General features: G+C 41.1%; 1 protein-coding gene across 1 annotated transcript in view; it reads left to right on the forward strand.

Annotated features, from left to right (window-relative positions):
* Window positions 1–20,091, forward strand: part of STAT4 (signal transducer and activator of transcription 4) — a 772,166-nt gene that overhangs the window by 22,175 nt on the left and 729,900 nt on the right. The window contains exon 3 of the mRNA XM_085648785.1: window positions 9,754–9,898. Coding sequence (XP_085504911.1) covers window positions 9,754–9,898 — 145 coding nt within the window. The remainder of the gene's footprint in view (window positions 1–9,753; window positions 9,899–20,091) is intronic.

Genomic DNA, 20,091 nt, shown 5'->3' on the forward strand with positions numbered 1-20,091 from the left:
GACCTGAAAATGAATAGTGTCTGCCTGGCCGACCTTTGCTCACCCTGACAAACACTGTTTGTGAGAGGCAAAAGGTGAGGGGCATGGCCCCTCAGCCCCAATGGACAGGCTGCGGCCGCTTTGGTCATGACCTTAGTTTCAACGTTTAGGAAGTCAGCCTATATGAGGCACACTCATCCCTTGGTTTCCCCTCCTAATAAATGAGCGCTATTGTGGCATGCTCCCAGCCCCTGGGTAGTACCCTTTCTTTCATTGCCAGTGCCTCCTTAAGTGGCCCCATAAGTTTAGATATCACATATTTATAATACTCAACCCCGAATCCACGAGGACCCTGGGTTTTCCGACTATGCAATTAGGTTATCGTCTAGGAGATCTCCATTTCTGTGATCTTTGCCTCCAAGGTAAGTCTCGCCTCAGCTCCCAGTTGGTGTCCTGCTAAGTCTTTGATCCACACAGTCTTTTCAGTCTATTCAGATGGGTGGCTAATGCTTGAGCTATGCCATTCGCTGTGGTTTACAGGTCCCATCTGGTCTATACACTATGTAGGCCTGGGCGGTAAATTCCGTTCCACTTGCGGAATTTGTGGAATTTGGGTAATTTCACGTTCCGCAGAGAACGCGGAAATGCCCAAATTTCTGCGTTCCGGGGCTTCATGGAATTTTTTGCTTGTTCGCGTTCTCAAAATACATGTTCGCAAAATATTTCCCCCGAGCACGCAAACAGCGGTCACGAACAGGAAAAAAGCAACGCAATCAAGCAATTCCGCGTGTTCACGGAATTTCTGTGTGCTCGCGGAGATTTTTACTGTTTTGCGGAGCTTTGCGTAACGCAAATTCCGCCCACCCCTAACTCTATGTACCCTCCTCTGTTCTTCACCTCTGTGGGCCAACCAGGCCAGCAGTTTCCCAACCTTGTTGCCCACTTCATAAAAGTAAACCTGCTCAATCCGGAAGAATTTTCTCACCTCGTGAGTGGCCAGGACCCTATTTTTCTGCCGGAGGATGTCCATATGTCTTGCACTATCTTCGGTGGGGGTGGCTATGTAGTCTGCCTCCTCGCATACCGGTGCTCTTCCAATTCCCACAGGACTTTCTCACCTTCTTTCTGTTTTCCAGTTATATGGGCTATCAAATGACCTCTCATTATAGATTTGTATGCCTCCCACAGGGTTGTATATGTACTTTCAGTACAAAAATGTAAGCTATCGCCTTACCCATGATTCCTCTAAAGGATAATTGCATGCATTCTTCTGTTTTCTATGCGCACTCTTCTTCCTTTAAATATCTTCTTCTTTTTTAGTTATTTCTTTATATATTTGTTTTTTAAAGAAAAGCATTCATATAAACAAAGTATATATGACCCGATGTCAAAGTACGGAACAAGTTCATGTAGCATTCATCTATAAAAGAAAAAAAAATATCAACATGTGATAATATATCAATTGAATTGGTTAGTAGTCTACAAAAGAAGGGTATAAATAACAAATATTGAATTCATAAATTACAAAAGATAATTATAATGTTTAAATCCGTTGCAAAATAATGAATCCATAAATACTTACAAGGATAACAGCTCATTATTTGTAATGCAATATATCTAAATGACTAAATTCCACCAAAATATTCCCAACAAAACCTATGGTGACCTCCACTTTTCTTTTTATATAAATGCCAACTGGGGTGATTTATTCAGATAATCAGTCACAGGTTGCCAAATTCTGTCTCTTTTAATATCAAGCTGCAATGCTTTAATGTTTTGTGTATCCAATCTATGATTGTTGCAAATTGTATTCCACCAGGCTTTATATGAAATGTTATCTGCTGATTTCGAATTTGATGCAATAACTTGAATGGCTTTAGTGAACTAAACTTCTATTAATTTCGTGAAGAATCTTTGATGTTTACAATAATCATGACAGCCACCTAAAATTATGTTTGTATATGATAAAGGAATATTCAAACCAAAAATATCTAAAACTATTTGCCAAACCTGTGCCCAAAACTAATGTACTGTAGAAAAATAAACAACATATTCATAAAAGTACCAATCGACGTCTGACATGACAAACGTATGTCTTATTGAAGACCTTTCATCCTAAAAGTTGACAGAGCAGGAAATATAGCTGTTCAAGAAAAAAACCAATGTCTGAGTTGTTCTTGTGGAACTTTGGACCAAATCCTATTCCGCAATTCTAGGGACAAACCACAACCTAAACCATTTTCTAATTTTATTCCGATTTTAGATTTCTCCCTTGTGTAGGCAGTCAACATCAAAAGTTTATAAATACTTCATGACCTATTACCAACAAACATTTTGTTACTTGATCAGTGCTAAAGTGCATGTGCTCTCTCTTGTAAACTTGGTAAAATTGGTCTACACCTGTTTGCCATTATTTAAATACCTGTAAGTCCCTTGTACAGTGGTATCTCATATACCTAGGGCCTGTAAATTAAATGCTATCTGTGGGCCTGCAGCGCTGCTTGTGCCACCCACCGAAGTAGCCTTTCAAACCTATCTCAGGCCTCTGCATTGCCTGCCTGTGCAGTTTACTGCTGCAGTTACGTAGCATTTAAAGTGGTTGCCACGTCTGAAACTCCCCTTTTACTGTATATCAGTCACCCCTAAAGTAGGCCCTAGCTAGCCCTATGGGCAGGGTGCTGTGTATGTAAAAGGTAGGACATGTGCCTTTACTGTGTGGCATGTCCTGGTAGTGACAAACAGCCTATTTGGTTTCTCACTGCTGTGAGGCTGCCCTCTCATAGGTTTGCATTGGGAATTCCCTGATATGTGCTTCAGTGGTAATTTCTGATATGATAGGGGTAGCGTGGCCCTGTTTGGTATGTTTGGAATAGTAGTAATAAATCCTGATTATTGGTGAAAGCGGATTTCTTATTACTATTTTAGAAGTGGACATTTCTGTGTGCTTATCCCTCTTTGTGCCCTGCCTGGTTGTGTATTCACTGTAGACAGTCACAAGGGAGTCTGCATTTAGAGTGGTGGGAGGAGTTTTCCTTGCACCTGAAGACGCCTGGTTTGAATTTAGAGTAGCGGGAGGAGTTGCATTTGCGCCTGAATAGGGCTATGCTTGACTTTCACAATGCTGTTTCCACCCCCCTGTGGTGTGTCTGGAGCCATGGCGTGGGATTGAATGGGGCTGTTGTGCACTTCTAAAAAGTGGTTGAAGTGCCCCCATAATAAACTTCCACTGCCATCCCCACGCACTGATGAGCTCTTGGAGATGTACCTGTGCGCCACAGAGAAGTACTGAGACCTGAGAGGATTGTGGCAGCTTTCACAGCAACCCCAGAATTTAGTTTTTTATCTCTACTGATGAAGGATAATAGCCAGAAACACATAGATCTAGAGATTGAATGCACTAACCTGCAGCAACTTTGGTGAAACACTTCAACAAAAATTCAAGTAAGCATTTAAACTGAACTGCATTTACCAGGATCCTAAGGGGTGAACTGCGCTAGGAGGTGAAGCAGTGTGCTCCCATCTCCCTTCTGTTTAAAAAGGCTCCCTTGAGCCACTGAGCTGACAAGCTCTTGGAGATGCACCTGTGCACCAGGGAGAGGTACAGAGACCTGAGAGGATTGTGGCAGCTTTCTCAGGAACACCAGAATTTCGTTTTTTATCTCTACTGATGAAGGATAATATCCAGAAACACATGTGTCTAGAGATTGACAGCACTAACCTGCACCAACGTTGGTGAAACACTTCTACACAAATTCAAGTAAGCATTTAAACTGAACTGCATTTACCAGGATGCTAAGGGGTAAACTGTGCTGGGAGGTGAAGCAGTGTGCTCCCATCCCCTTCGATTTAATTTATAACTTCTTATAAATGTAACTTCCCATTGGGACCAGATAGGAAAGTAAAGTTTAGTATGCCTGAACTCAGAATGTAAAGAGGCATATTTTAGTAATGGTGATCTTTACATTCTGTGTTTGAACATATCACTTTTAGAAAGTAGGTATTTTCTTGCTTAGCCAGCCTGTGTGCCTCTGCTAAGATGTGTTTTGACTGTCTACCTTTGGAGTGACAGGCTGGGGATGTGCAGTGGCTCCAGAGAGTCTGGTGAGTCAGGGCTGGGCTAAATAGACCTGGGCTGCATTTAGAGTGGTGGGAGGAGATTTACTTGCACCTGAATGGACCTGGTCTGCTGCAGACAATGCTGTCTACGCCTCCTGCTGGGAAGCTGGGCCAGAGAGGACCAAACTGGTTTGGACTAAGCACAGACACTTTCTGCCTAAGTGGACAAAGGAATTTGGAGTATAAATATTGAGGCCCAGACCCCAGAACTTTAGAACTCTTTTGGAACCAAGTAGACTGCCAAGAAGAGATGGAGAAGCTGTGAGGCAGGACTAACACTTTGCTGTGTGCTTTGATGTGTTGACCTGCAGTGGCTGCTTCTGTCTTGGGCAGTGAAAGGACTGGACTGAACTTTCTGCAACTTACTCTTTGTGAGTTTCTCCAAGAGCTTGAGGTAGAGCTTGCCCCCTGTTCAAGAAGTCTCATGAACAGCAAAGACTTCAAGTTCATCTGTTACCAGCACCGCATCACTTTGCACCACAGCCCTGGTCTCACCAATGTCGCTGGACACCCGTCACAGAGCCGCTGCCTGCACCGCGACCTGAGGGCACCGCACGCCGCACCACTGCACTTTTCACTGCAGCCCTGACGCATGCCGACGCCGTCGCTCCCGACTTCAACCGCATGGAGTTTGATCTACAATGCGTGTAACTTCAAGGGCCCAACAACTCCTGCACCGACCTCCGGAACCGATGCCTACGGACTACTGCCCTTCGGTGCTCATTGAGGGGTCGCCAATGCCCTACAATTCTAAAGGTACTGTTTTGCGGGTCTTCCCGACACCGTAGCTGGCCAGCGACGCCACGGTCAGCCATAACTGTTTGGATTTGTTATTCACGATGCCATGATAGCCCCAGATGGAGCTATTGACCTCAAGGAACTGTATTTCAAGTCTATTTTGATTACTGAAGATTTCTGAGAACTGTGTGGTGGATTTCTTTTTATCGTTTTTGGTCTTGTTTTGGATATATACAAATATTGGATATTTTTCTAAACTGGGGTGGTGTCCTTTCGAAGTGTCTTCATTGTATTACTGTTGGTTATGTGCAAATGCTTTACACACTGCCTCTAAGATAAGCCTGACTGCTTGTGCCAAGCTACCAAGGGGGTGAGCAGGGGTTATTTTAGGAGTGTAACTCCCTTATCCTGACTAGAAGGAAGGGTCCCTACTTGGACAAAGGTGCAAACCCTTGCCAACTAGAGACCCCCATTTCTAACACAGAAGTAGTAACCTACTGACCTATTTACATTATATGCACTTTGTTATCTTCATAGTACATGGTCTTAGCAGCAGGCATTTTAACCATCTGCACTACCTTAGGACGAGTCAAAACTTCCACTAGACAAACCTTTGTTCTCTTTCCAGGGATAAGATTAATCACCAAAGTTATCTTGACATTTAATTGAAGCCTAAAAATTGCTGAAGGCCAGAAACACAGCAGCAACTGCTTTTAAAATGATAATATACTTGTAAAAATGACGCCCCCAGAGCGCAGCCACCTGCCAGCTGTCCTAACACCACATGTCCCCAGGCGTTGCCAGGCAACCCACACTGCAGCGAGGTCCCCAGCAAAACCTGGAAGCAGCTTCAACCGGCCGTTGTCCCAGCAACAACCCAGAAATGCCAAGAGGAGTGCCTGGTGTGGGGAGGTGTAAGGCGCTCCACATGTGACTGGGAAGGAGCCGAGCCCTCACCGCACTAACTACCCAGGCCCGGCAGGCCGACACCCGGTTGACTCCCACCCCTAGACCCGGTGAGAAGTTCCCCGTGTGGCAGGTGTGAGTTTGCTGGGGGCCTTGTTGAGGGTTCAGCAAGATTGTCAGCAGCTGCAGAGGGGCATGTGAGCTCATCTGCCCCCCTCCCCCATTGTGGAGTTCGGTTGGGGCACTTGGTAGTTGCCGCACTTGCTGTGTAAAAGCAGCAGGTGGCCTGATAACTTGCTGGAGCAGCATTGCCCCACAATGGTGTGCTTGGGGGTGGCTGTTGAGAGAGTGGTAATCTAGTTACTTTTCCCTCACTATCCGCATTTCTGGAAGGAGTGGTGGCTGGGTGACAGCTGCACTGCCCGAATGTGGGCAGCTGCCTCGATCTCTTGATCTCGGGGGGTGGACCGGGTGAGGTCTTACCCCTTTGCTTGGGGATTATCAAGCCCCCCTTGGCTGGCAGCAGCTGCACCACCTGATCTTTGGCAGCTGCTCCTCCCTAAAGTTTACAAATGCGGGAGACCGAGTGAGGTCTCCCACCCTCCCCACAGTGTGGGCGATGTGTATTAAAAGCACGGAAGTGCTGTGCTCTATTCATTATGATGACAGGTTGTGACCTTGTAAGGTCACGTGCATACACAAACCGTTCATGGAATGTTTGGTCAATTGTCTAGGGGCCAAGTGAGTTGTGACCTGTGCTACCTATGAGTAATCACTCAGGGCACTATATGTTATGTGTATGTACCATGATGTGTGGCAACCCATGTGTTTTTTCTTCCTGACTTACCTGCTGCATTTAGTGCCCTGATATGGATGTATGACGTTTTTGCTGCCTTCTACTGTCCAGAATAACAAGTACTATTTCAGGAACTGCAGGATATATGCTCAGTGATGGGGGTTTTGTAACATGTGCAACCTATAAGATTTTACTGTATTGCCCTAACTTTTAATGTTATGGCAAATGCCTGGATGGCAAAGTGATTTTATAATCTATGTGACATCATGACAATTGCCTAGTTGACAAAGTGATTTATGTAATTATGGTCTAATGTGTTTTATGTACAATGCAAAGGATATGTTTATATAACTTTATGTGGAGTCTCTTTGTGTGCCTAGTGTGTCACTGGTGTGTGTGTGTTGCGCAAACGCTTTACACATTGCCTTTGGGATAAGCCTGACTGCTCTTCTAAGCTACCAAGAGGGTAAGCAGGGGTTATTTTATGTGTGTAACTACCTTACCCTGACTAGAGTGGTGGGTTCTGCCTGGCTTAGGTGTATACCCCAGCCAACCAGAAACCCCAATTCTAACAAGGGGAGAGGAGTTGGCCTAACGGCTAGGGCGGTCGACCTTGAATCTGGGGAACTGGGTTCGAGTCTCGGCAATGACGCTGAACATCCTGTGATTCTGGGCAAATCACTTAATCTCCTCGTGACTAACAAAAAAAAAATGGATGTATCTTAATGTAATGCAACTGGTGCTATGTAAAGCGCCCTGATACCCAGTTCGGGTCAAGTTCGCACTATATAAAACTCTCCAAAATCAAAATAAACCCCCATTAAATTTAGGCTTTCTTTAGAAAATTTAAGAAAATCCAGGTCTTTTTATTTTTCCACACAATCCTAGACAATATACCATCCATTTTGAAAAAGAAGGGCAATCCTAATCGGTAAAATAACCAGAAAAAAGTAAAAAATGGGAAGATACATCATCTTTATTGTGTCTGAGCAACCCCACCAAGTAATACATAAAGGAATCCATCTCTCCACTAGACCATAAATTCTAGATCTTAACTCCGCTCAATTAAATTGCATAGTGCTATGGATGCAACTGGTGAACCAAATACCCTAACATTTGCTTTTATTTCCATTCTAACTTAGTCCTGCTTTTGAAAAGTTTGTTAAAAACAGAATTTGTTGAGTAGTTACCCCTCCAATTAGTTAACATTCATATTATAACCTGAAACTTCAGAAAATGTAGATAACTCCAGTAAGAAGGCTGTCAGGGATGTTAGTGCTTTAGAAATATATAATAAAATATCAGCTGTGAATTTAATCTGGTTAGTTTTAGAAGAATATCCATAGACCAAATGTTTTTTGTCCTATAGATTTTCAAGAAAGGGCTACAAAGAAAGTATAAATACCAAAGGAGATAAAGGGCAGCCTTGAAATTTTCCTCTTTTTGATAGAAAGAATGGAGGTATCACTCCATTAACAGATGTTAGAGGGGATAAATATAATAATGATATATAAGCAAGTATACTAGGACCACCATACCACACCACTCAAGTACCCTCTGCATGAAAACCCAATTGACCATACCACTCAAGTTCCCTTTGCATGACAACCCAATTGACTCGATCAAAAGCCTTTTCATAATCAAATGTTAAAACTGCAGCCCTAAAAGAATCCCATATAGCAGTGACTGTGGGATTTCCCTTGGAGGTCAAATCAAAATACTCTGTACTGAAATTTTCAAATTTGAACAGCAAAGAGTTGTTAAAATGCCATATATTGAGTTTCCACATAGTTGGTAAAATATGTTACACGAATATAGCCGGAACATGATCCGATATAAATATTCATCCAAGCTCCCCATGTACTAATGTCATAACCTGATCCATACTGTGGAGAAAAACATAAACTCCCTGCAATCAAGTTTAAATATTATCCAAGCAACCAATAGAGCCCTTTGCAAATATTTTTTTTAAAGGTTTTTGACCAAAGTTAAAACATATCTGTAATAAAGAAAATTCTATCCATAACTCGATCCATATTTTAATTACCTTCTCCCCCTATTAAACCAAATGTAGCATTCATGTCTTGTAGATAGGTGTGAAGATCTAGGCACTCCTTGTCTGTGCTGGCAGTTGCCTTTGAAACATCTTGTGAGAAGAATACTTTATGGCTTCTACTTTGTATCTGTTTCTTCTCTAACTGCCAATAGTATTGTCATAAAATCAGTGAGCTGTAGAAAATATGTTGCGTCTCTAGGCTTGACATTGAACTCGATCATACTAAACTCAACCATATGAGCTCATTGGATGTTGATTCACAATGAGCTTGAGATCCCTAACATTGTTGGACGTGAGAAAATATAATATATCAAAACCCTAAGAGCTTTTCGGGATACCATATATGCACAAATTGTTCGTTATTTTTCCTATTCCCTCAATTTTCCATGAGTTATTTCAGAGAATCTTTTTGTATAGCCATATCTTTAAACGTTTCTATATTGTCTTCAGTCGATTATTCTATGCTGTGCCTCATACAGTCTGGCATCTAGATTAGACCACTTTTCTTCCACTCTCTGTAAAATGTTGTTTGTATCAACAATAAAAGGTTTTAGGGTTTTTATTTTCCCCAGTAAGTCTTTCAAAGTTAACAGTATAGGAGACTTTGAAAGTGATTCCTTTTAGGCCATTTGGCAGGGCCTATCGTATCTATTTTAGGAGTAGCCCCGGAAGCATTGTTGATGACTGTAACCTCAGCACTTGCAGCACCTCTCTCCATCATATTATCCACAATAGTAAAGCTTTCACAAAAAGAAGAGCCATTATTTACAGTACAGTACTGCTGATGGGGAGATTGGAGTCTGCTTCACCAAACATTTTTTCTGTCAGCTAAAAAATTCCAGAGTAATTGAGTAAGTAAGGAACAGAACAACACAAAACTTAAAGGAAAAGCTTTGTTATTTGAACCTATGTGATCTACAACATTTGCACATATATCAACATTATGTGTGCATCTGTACCACTAAAAGTGTTATAAAAAGTATTATGTAATTGGTGTTGGTCAGCATGTGCCAGGTATGGGTTGATCATTTTTAAAAGAGGTTAGCTCAGGTATTTTGCTTAATTTCATATTGTATTACACCTATTGAAGATTGAATTACCATATTTTAAAATAAGTTTCCAATGCAATATAACCAACCAGCCATAACTTCACTTTCAAAAGGGATGCAGCTTCCAATAGTGAATCGAAAGCAGCAATTTTGCTACAGAATTTACTGCTTGAAGTGGACGGACAACTGGGCCGAGTAACCCAAGAAAATAATTTGGTCTTGAGGCACAGGCTGAATAGAATTCGGCTCCTTCTTAAGGTAAGATTACATTCAATGATACATAGGACACAATCACCCATTTTTGCTTCTGCTGTAATATCAAAATATAAAACATTTTTAAAAATATGTATCAAGTAATTATCAATCCCACATGATTCTGTAAACTTTTTTTTTACAATTATTTGTATTTCATTCGACAAAAAATTGAAATAAACTCATTGTTCAGATTTGCAATAAACTGATAGTCAACACAAGTGAATTAGCACCATCAGAAATATTATTTCACCACATTCTTTAGCACACATTGGCAAGGTTAATATGTTTACGTTAAATGTACTGCCACCTGAAAATAAAGGCATGCACAAATGCACACAAGGTATTTGGGCTGTGTCTCTATGCATCTTTTTCTTTTTTTATCTCTTCACTCTCTGTCCTGTGTGTGTTTCTCCAGCTTGTGCTGCCTATTTTTTTAATAAATCAAAGACAGGCTTCCACCTGTTTCTCTACATAATGTACTTTTCATGCTATCAAACCAGCAAAACAATCAAGAATGCCGCAAACTTCTCAATTGCCTCCTCAAGAGTACAAAATAGGCAAGGTACTGGCAAGGTATTATAGCCAAGAAACATTTCACAAATCTTCCCCTTGCCTCTTCTTAATCTGTTTCCTCTATAGATCTCTTAAAGAGTGCACTTCCTCATATCAATCATACAGCCTTAGTGCTATCAGTTTGGCTAGGCATGTGTCCTCTCTGCATTTCCCCCATTTGCGACCAGGACACAATGGGCCAAAAGGTCACCCCCAGTTTGCTGTTGCCACTGGCTTGGATTAACCATTCTGGCTACCAGTACCAGTTGAAATATCAATTTCATATCCGAGAGAATGATTTTATCCCACTCGTCAATTATTGTATCTAGTGTGGTTACAGTTGGTTTTGCAAGAATTGGAAACCCCACCATGCGTTTACTGATGCTTGAAATTCCTCCAATATGTTTCCAATACTAGGCATGAAAACCATATATGCAGGGCTGACTGTCCTTCCAGCATCCCATCCAACACATGTCAGTTAACTCCAGGAATATTTTATGTAGTTTCATTAAATTAAATAGTTTTTCCCAGTTTAATTAGAAACAACCCTATCATGGCTGTTAGTGGTGGTTATTTGATTATATCACAATGTTGATCTTCTATATATCTTTCCAGAACATATTCATTGATATTGGTGTTTTCTCCCTCTCTAGACATCCCTCCCACCTCTCCATAAATCTCCCTCTTCTTCTGTTGTTCTTCACTTTTTATTTTTTTAAGCTTGAGGTGCTGGTGCCATGCAGCACCACAACGTACGGGAATAAAAAAAATAGGCCACAGACATAGGAGGCACAAACATTACATAGATACATTGCACATATGGTCTATGAGCATTTGGGCATGCCTGTGTTTGCATGAGTTAGCACAGTAAAGACAATACTATTTGTTGTCCCAATACGTATACCATTTATTGTGCAGAAGACCGGTGGCACGCAAAAAGCCTAATAGAGACAAAACTCACCTTTAAATACTATAGAAATAAAAATCGGGTACCCCTCCTTCTTTTGTGCATATATAGGTTATACATTCTGTCTCAAAGGTACACAGAAGATATATTCTAAACAACCAAGAGTGGCAATAACTGTACACTTAGGCATACCACTTAAGTGGGCTGTATTACACTGTGGTAACATCCAGTGGATGCAACTGCACCTGTTGCTGTAGGGCTTCTTGTGTCAGTTTATGGTATTGCACGCTTGTTCTGCTAATAACACACTGACACCCAGTAAAACCTGATGTGCTAATGTGCTAAACCAAAGAGACGACAGATGTAGGTAACAGTGCTGTGGAATAATGGGGCAGGTGTTGAGGAGCTTCTGTTTTTCTCACCCAGGAGCATTTTGAATCATGTATCAGGGCAAGGAATCTTCTGTGAGTGTGGGTGACTTCTCTCCATACATAGTTCTTCTTAAGGTGTCTGCTTTGACAAGGCAAGCAAGTGGTTCCTCAAGGTTGATGTTGGAAGATCTGGCATATACCTACTGTCCTCACTTTTGTTTAAACCTGCATTCATGGAACGTGCCTTGCTGTAATTGTCTTAGCTTCATGTGCATTTGAAATTGGCATAATGATAAATTGCACTTTTTATATTTGAAATGCATCTGTCAACTTTATGAGGTATTCAGTAATATGTTACAATTCTTTTTGGTTAACTCATAATTTCTTATAAAAAAACCTATATCTTTTGTACACAAATACTTATATTTATATTGGAAATACATGCAGATTGGACATGGTATTTTTTTGCAGAGCGTGAGAAAAGTAGGGAATCAACATCAGACACTGGATCCATCAAATTGACCAACCAATATGAGCATAGCAAAGACACACAGGTCCCATCTGGGTTCAACGCAATCCAAAACAGCCTCTTGGATAAGTTCACCTTATTGTTCCTGTGCATCACACAGGAGCTGGAGTTTGTGAGGACAATGAAGGAAAAAAGGAGGGAGAGACAGGCCTTGTCAGGGAATATCTATCAGTCGTTACTTCAGCAACTTTTTCTTCGGAAGTCATTGCATCGCGGTAAGTACATCGGGAAGTTTTGCATTGCTGTATTTCTCACCAGGAGCCTTTCTTTCACATGTAAGTATTACTTTAGCCACCCCACTAACATGCACACACACATACATATACGTTTTAATTGTACAGTATGAGTAAGTCAGATCGAGCCAGACTCAGTGAGAGTAAGAGTGACTGCAAGTGAGTGAGTTAGAATAAATGAGTGGTAGAAATTGTGAGAATCAATGTGAGTAAGAATGAGTGAGAGTGACAAAGTGGGAACAAAAATTAGTGAGGGAAAGACTAAGTGCAACTGTTGTGTGAGTAAGAACGTATGATTGAGTCAGAGTATGATTGAGTTAGAGAGTGAATTAGTGTAAGAGTCAATTTGAGGGAGAGTGAATGTTAATGAGTGAGATTGTGTGAGTCAGAGTTATTGATAATAGGTGAGAGGATTGAGAAGTAGGGAGTGAGAGTAAGAGTGAGTTCAAGAGAGTGAGTGACAATCAATTAGTGAGTGTGATGGAGCAGGGGAAAATGTAAAATTTTTGTACCCCCTTCAAAGTTAATGACCTCATAACCTTAAAATTACAAATTGTTTGAATGAATGTACTAATCAATCAATGCACCTTTAATTAGACACTACACGCGGGAAAACTAACTGGCATATGCAAAATCTAATTTACTTACAGATGTGAAATTAAATTAACATAGGTTTGTGTTTCATGTAGAAAATAGAAGTAAAATTGCATGTATTTTATTTGTAGTTAAATATTGTGGCAAAGAATGCAGATGGTATGTAAAACGGCTTTAAATGTCGCCTATGCTAGGTAACACCTAACAGGGGTCATTAGAATGGTGGGTGGTAAACAGAAGGGCTTATTTTCTATGTCTAATTTCTGCTATGTTATTTTCACATTAGTTCCGTTCAGGCCTGCTAGGCCTCCCTGAGAAAATGGCCGCTGCCGAGAGATGTGATCACGTGTAACCAAGATGGCCTCTGCGCACGAGCAGAATGGAAGTTACAGTCACGAGTGTGGCCTATGCCTGGAGTGAGAGATGTCGAAGCCGCACTGGCCTAGGGCAAGAGTGGATGCCAAGATTCTCTGTACAAAAGCATGGGAACGGATGAAAAACTTGGACTGCAGCATTTATTAATAATAGCAGTTGTTACAAATGTTGGAAAATGACAAGTCACGAGGATATGCATGAATATGTAATTTGCAGAACCGGTTTAGGCTAGGAGGACAAGGAAGTGACCGTTACCACCCCTCCAATGGACCAATAGAAATGAATACAGCCCCTAAAAAGTTTCAATTCTGGGTATAGCAAGTTAGTGAAAGGGTATAAAATTGGTGCTTATGATGACGTTGTGCCACTTGCTTATTTTTTCTATTCAGCACGACACGCTGTCTGTTGAGACGATTTTTCTCCCAGATGCTGAAAAGACTTTGACAGATTCTGAACTTTGAACTTTGATGGGGAAAAGGAACGAGACCGTCGCGGGATTCTATCCTGGGAGGGAATACGTCCGAGGAGGTTAGAGGTACAGTCAGTCAGTTTGGGTACCTATTCTGTTATCTGCGGTTCATGCTCTGGTGAACCATTCTCATCATCACCCTAAGGCCAAGGGTAATGAGTATTTTCTGTTTCTATTTGAATCTTTTCTTGAAACACTTATGAAACTAATGATTATAATGTTGTCTAATAAATTTTACTTATTCAATTTATTCAATGAATCTAGATAAAATGTCATGTTAACTCAAACTGAGTCTGTGGTTATTAGAATTAAAGTTATGATCTATAAAAGTTAAAGGTCTAATTGTGATTGAGCTGGACTTAATCGCTTTCAAGTGATTCTTACTAATTGGTCCATCTACCCAAATTTAACGGAGTACCTTGATGTTTAATCCAGAAAATTCTAGAGTTAAATGTATATAATGTATATAGTTAATATTTAGGGGAAATTAATATTAAGGTACCCCGGGTGTCTTGCAGCTCGCCAGCTTGTCACTTATCCAGAAAACTGAGTGAATGTGTGTTTTCGGTGTTATGGGCACCACCAATGAATAAGTGGTGTGAGAGTTTTCCTGGGTTGGGTGACGTTTGTAAAGGGTTTGTTTTAGCCGCGCTGCATCAAGTGCAAGTTAGGGAAAATAAATAGGTGAGAGTGAATGTGTGAGTGTAAGTGAGGATATGGTGTTATGCTTGTGAGTCTGCTGATTGCCCTGGCATCATGAAAGTAATTTCTATCTTATAGGCACCCATGACAAAATACTAGCGCTGACAATCCTTAGCATGACAGGCACCTATGACATTATTCTGTCAGACTGGAAGTTATTCTTAGCAGAATGTTTAAATACTGGTACTGGCCTACTGGAGGTATTTAGAACAGAGGTAGTTCCCGGTATAATGGTGAAATGCTGGTACAGGCATACAAGAAGTTATTTTTAGCATATAGGGCTCGTGTGGAAATATGCTGGAGCTCGCATACTTGAGGAAATACTTGGCATGGGAGCAACCATGGCAAAATGCTAGCACTGGGACATTGGCGGGTAATTATGTGCATATGAGAGCGGGACAACCATGACTCATGAAAAAAGGCTGGCCCTGACATACTGAGTTAAGTTTTGACATAAGGGTCAACCATGGTATACGGATGGCATTAATGCCAAAGTTCTGGCTCTGGTACATTGTATATCATTTTTGGCCTACGAAGGCACCGATGACAAAATGCCGGCCCCTGCAAAAAGAACTATTGATGGACAGAATGCAGAACAATGTCATACATTCACCCCAGTACAGAGATCTGGGCCTAAATTAATCATTTTTTTGTTCACCATGCTATTTCAGTTTGGACCCAGCCATATGCAAATCAGTCTTGACCCTGTGCCCTATGGGAACAGTCCAGCCCGAACTGCCAGGCCAGGTCCTCCCTGGACTGGAAACAAGCATCCTAGGACTGGCACAATGAAGGTCGTTTTTGACATATGGAGGCCACCCTCATCATATTTTGAAAAAATTGGGTCTACTCCTCTGAGGTGTCTGGTTTCATTGGCTTGGCACACCCAAAAGGATATGAATATTTATGGAGAGTTCCTTCAGAGGCAATGGATTTTCAACAAATGTATATGAAATTTGAGCTTCAAAATTCACTATTTGATCCCATTTCTTTCAAAAGTTCCTCTGGGGCAGGATACTCCGAACCTTATTAGGAGACGTCTGACTCACTTTCTCCACACGCTTGTTACAATATAAAGCTAGTATTACATCTCATAAGGTTGAAACGTCATATTAGCACCATAATATAGGTCAAATCTAAACTAGACATGTGTACTTGTGGTGTTATATAAATTGTGCGTTATTGTGGAGCTTATTTTGATGACATCATGGTTAAGGTCATGTGGCATGACCCCCTTGGAAGATTCAGGGTCAAAGGTCATATGATGTCTCTACCAGTGATGTCATTAAGGTCAAAGGGCATGTGATGTCACTTTCACTGCCCCAGGCATTTTGGTGAATTGACATCCATGAATGACACATCTTCATACATACCTCACTTGGCCTCCAGTCATGCTCATCGTCCTTCAGTAACTCACCTTTATCTGCCTGTGCCCAGTTGTGACATCGCTAAATGTTGTGCTACCTCCAGCACCATTGAAAAACATATTTACCTATTAGTGCTTGTAACTCCCTCTCTACCCAATCTCTTCTTTCACAACTATAACGTTTAGGAGCTCAGCCTATAAACACACGCATTTACTGGGAGTATACTTTAATAGCTTATGGCCTGATTCCCAAAGGTAACTCACACTTTTTTGAGTAAATTACACTTTTGAGTAAGATTACTACTTTTAGCTATTCACAGTAGCTGAATGTAAGTTACTAATAAAAAACAGTCATAAGTCCCGCACCTTACATTGCCAACCACTGGCACCTCAGCGATCTTCCTAGAAAATAATGGAGGTACAAAACTAAAGTAAAACCTCATGTTAATATTAAATTAAATTACATACAATTGTTAAAAATATAAATAAATATAATTTTATGTTAGAAAATATAGAAATATTGTACACATTCATTTTTTAATTACAAAATATCTTAATACCCTAATTTAAATGTAAACATTTATGTAACAAGAATTTTATTAAAATATAACTAAATTAATTTTCCCTTGAGTTAGCTTTGTGAGGCAGACATCTGGGAGCAGCAGCCCATTTTCTCTTTTGCTGTCATTATAATGACATCAATGCATGTACACTTTAGTTCCAGAATCCCATATTGATAGTAAGAACCTTCTGGCCTGGTTGAAGGGGCTCCTGATGCTGGCAGCGTTATCTAATTACCAAGCATCTCAGCCTTACGTCACAAGTGTAGATATGCCAAGAGCCCGATTTGAGCACTCCCAGCACACGCAGCACTCCAGCAGTCCGTGACTACATAGTTTTTACTGAAGTTTCAGAAAACCTTAATAACTAAACCAGAGGGGTAAAGGCCAAGATAGGCAAAGTGGTTTGCCCAGGATGAACAGAAGTGAGTCCTTCTTTTCTTGGAGTTTGACCAGTGCACCTCAGGTGCAGATTCTTGTCCAGTTTTGATGGCGATGCCAGTAGTCAGTAAGACAAATGACAGAATCTACACTTCTGCTTGGAGATTTGCATCTTTCTGTTTGGTGGGAGCGTTTGTGCAGAAGAAAGATGTGGTAACTTTCAGACCTTCCCCACTGTTCAGGTCCTCTATCCTGTGTACACCCTCACGGTGCATGACAGTCTCGTCAGATATAGTGCCCAGGCCTAAAGAGATAAAGCCCTTGTCTGTGCTTATTTGAATTGAGAGACAAGAATGCAGTGGTTAAATTTAGGCTGACACTGCAGTTGTTTTACTCAGATATTATGATGTTTATAAACTGTATGCATTGATATAGTAGGGAGCTGCTAGTGCAGAGATGTCATATTTTACTTAGTAAAGGGACTACACCTCGATTTTGTAGTGTGGTGTTGGTCCGAACGTTTCATTCTCAGGAGAAAAGTGTGACCTGTACATTTAAAAGAGTCTGAACCCTCAAGCGGAATTGAAAGGTACACAGTAGAAGATTGGATAAGAGATTGAAAGTAAATCAGAGCAGGACAAAGAGAGAGGAAGGGATACCCGTTGATTGGGAAGTGCAAGAAAGTGAGAGGAAACAAGTGGGGGATCAAAGAGTAAAGAGAGTTGTAGGAGAAAAGGCAAAAAGACTACCAAGGGACAGAGAATGAGAGGGGAGTAAAAGGAGAAAGTGAAAGGGAGAACCTAGATAATTAGACAACGAAAAAGGGACAAATGAGAAAGGAGTAAGGAAAGAAGCATTTGCATCTTAATGTGGTGGAGAAAGAGACAGGGAAATAAGAGAACAGAGGAGACAAAAAATACATATGATTCTCAGAGAGAGGTGAAAAGATAGTGCAAGATTGACACAGATAAGGTACACTGATTGTGTCACCAAAAGAGAAAACATATTGTGATCTCCAGGTCACAAATTTGAATCCCAGCTCAGTAAACACAGCCTCCCATAATTCTAAGGTCAGTAACATGTGCAATAATAACACAGTCAACATAGAAAGTGTAAAATGAAGGACTATCTAAAAAAGTTACTATAATTGATGGCCATATGTGAGAGAAGGGTAGTAGAGAATCCCAGAGAATTAAATTTGGATCAAGAGACAGTGTGAGCATGAAACCTCTAAGTCAAGACACCTGCTTAACATATCTGCACAAATCTTTCCTTTGCGAACACAAAGTGGAGACAGGCAAGCTGGTACATGGATGACCAATGGCTCTCCATACGCTACAGCAAACATCTAGAACGCTGATGAGGACACTCTCGACACCAACAACAGGAACACCTACTAATAAGCCTAGAGGACTTCCAGAAGAGAATTAGATTCACAAAATGGTCAGTACTCACTGAGCAGATTCAAAACAGCTCCAAACACTCCAACAAAATCATTGCGACTGTGAAGGAATTCACATCCCGTGCTGCCACTCCATAACCGTCACCTCTTAACAGGAACTCTGCGCCCACCTCTTCCAATACTGCAACAAAAACAGCATCATCTACAACTATTTCACACTCCAACTGGACCTACCCACTCTCTGCACCCTCCATTCTGACAAAAATAACACACTGGATGCCGCCCTGACCAGCAGGCCCATCATCACCCCTCTGGAACATGCAACTAACATTTGCCCCATCCACCTAAGACGACCCCTCAATTCCCTGCTTCATCTTCACCAAAGGTCTCAACTCCATCTGCAAGTCCATCCCTCCACCCCTCGACTGCCTCACCACAGCCAACTTCCCAGGTATTCAGAAACAAGACATTCTTATCACTCGAAGGAGCCGGGTTACATGTTCTAGATCTACTCTGGAACCCCAGGCCGATTACTCTTTTTGTCAGAATGAAAGCGTGAAGGGGAGGAAAATCATTAGCCAACAATCATTACAGTTCCAATGGACAATGGATCCAAAGAATCATGGACTTCCAATTAGATCTAGTTAGTTTATTACAAAGCCAAGAACAGTTGGACATACAAGCACCTCAAGATGAGGTTGTAGAAATACATTGGAACTTATACAAAGCCAAACCTACGGGTGAAGTTAAGTCAGTGCAACATGCACAGAATAATCAGTTCAAGAATCAGGATACAGAAAATAATCGCACCAATGTCGAGATTCCTCTTCATTGGAGGTTTATGGATATAAAGCATTAGTCTGTCCCTACACTACCACTAGCGTGACATCACAACTTAGCATTTCCCAAGGCAAGATCCATAAAGCTGTCAGTGCGTGAAGTCTTCCTAAGAAGTATCTTCACATTTAGATGGGTCAAGCAGTATAAAGCTACAGAGCTCGTTCTAAGATACTCTCTCTCAAGGCGAGGCAGAAGTCCCTGGACGCTGTCCCTAACTTTGATACTTCCCTTTGCAGGTAGTATCTCAAGATGCATTGCGGCATCACACCATCCACTCAAGCCACCTCCGTGTAGGTAACTTTATATATGGCAGTGATGCTACCAGGCCTCTGGGAGATTACCTTGATTCCTAGGCTTACCCCAATGAAAAAGTACAATAGTTCTTTATGATCAGTATCAACGTTCAATGTATTCTCTCCTCCCGAAGCCTACATCCTAAAAAAATACATTATTCTAGCTAACAAGTATGAATTCTTCACCTGCAACAGAAACGTGAGAAAGAACAAATCCAGCATGCACATGAATTCACTCGTACGTCTAATGCGAGAGCTTCAAGGGGAAAGATATATTTCAGACCTAGAGAAATCGATCAACATAAGAAATAGCAGAAAGCCTCACGAAGTTACACATAAAATAAACTTCATTACTGAGCACATCTAAATTATCACGTTACCTAAGCATATCAATCGTGTGAGTACTTGTCAGTGACATGTATGAATTCTGCACATTAATGTTTCCGACTAACCACACGTAGTTGCAATGTTAATTTCTCCACATTTACATTGAAAATATCCCTAGCACATCACCTTTCGCGTTATTACAGTTCACGTTCTATGGCCTAAGTGAATACAAAAAAGGATTATATGTAGGTGCAGAAAACCCATGATTATGATGCACCCCTACAAATGAAATAAA

Source organism: Triturus cristatus, chromosome 3_2 (genome assembly GCF_964204655.1).
Source record: "Triturus cristatus chromosome 3_2, aTriCri1.1, whole genome shotgun sequence".
NCBI lineage: Eukaryota > Metazoa > Chordata > Amphibia > Caudata > Salamandridae > Triturus > Triturus cristatus.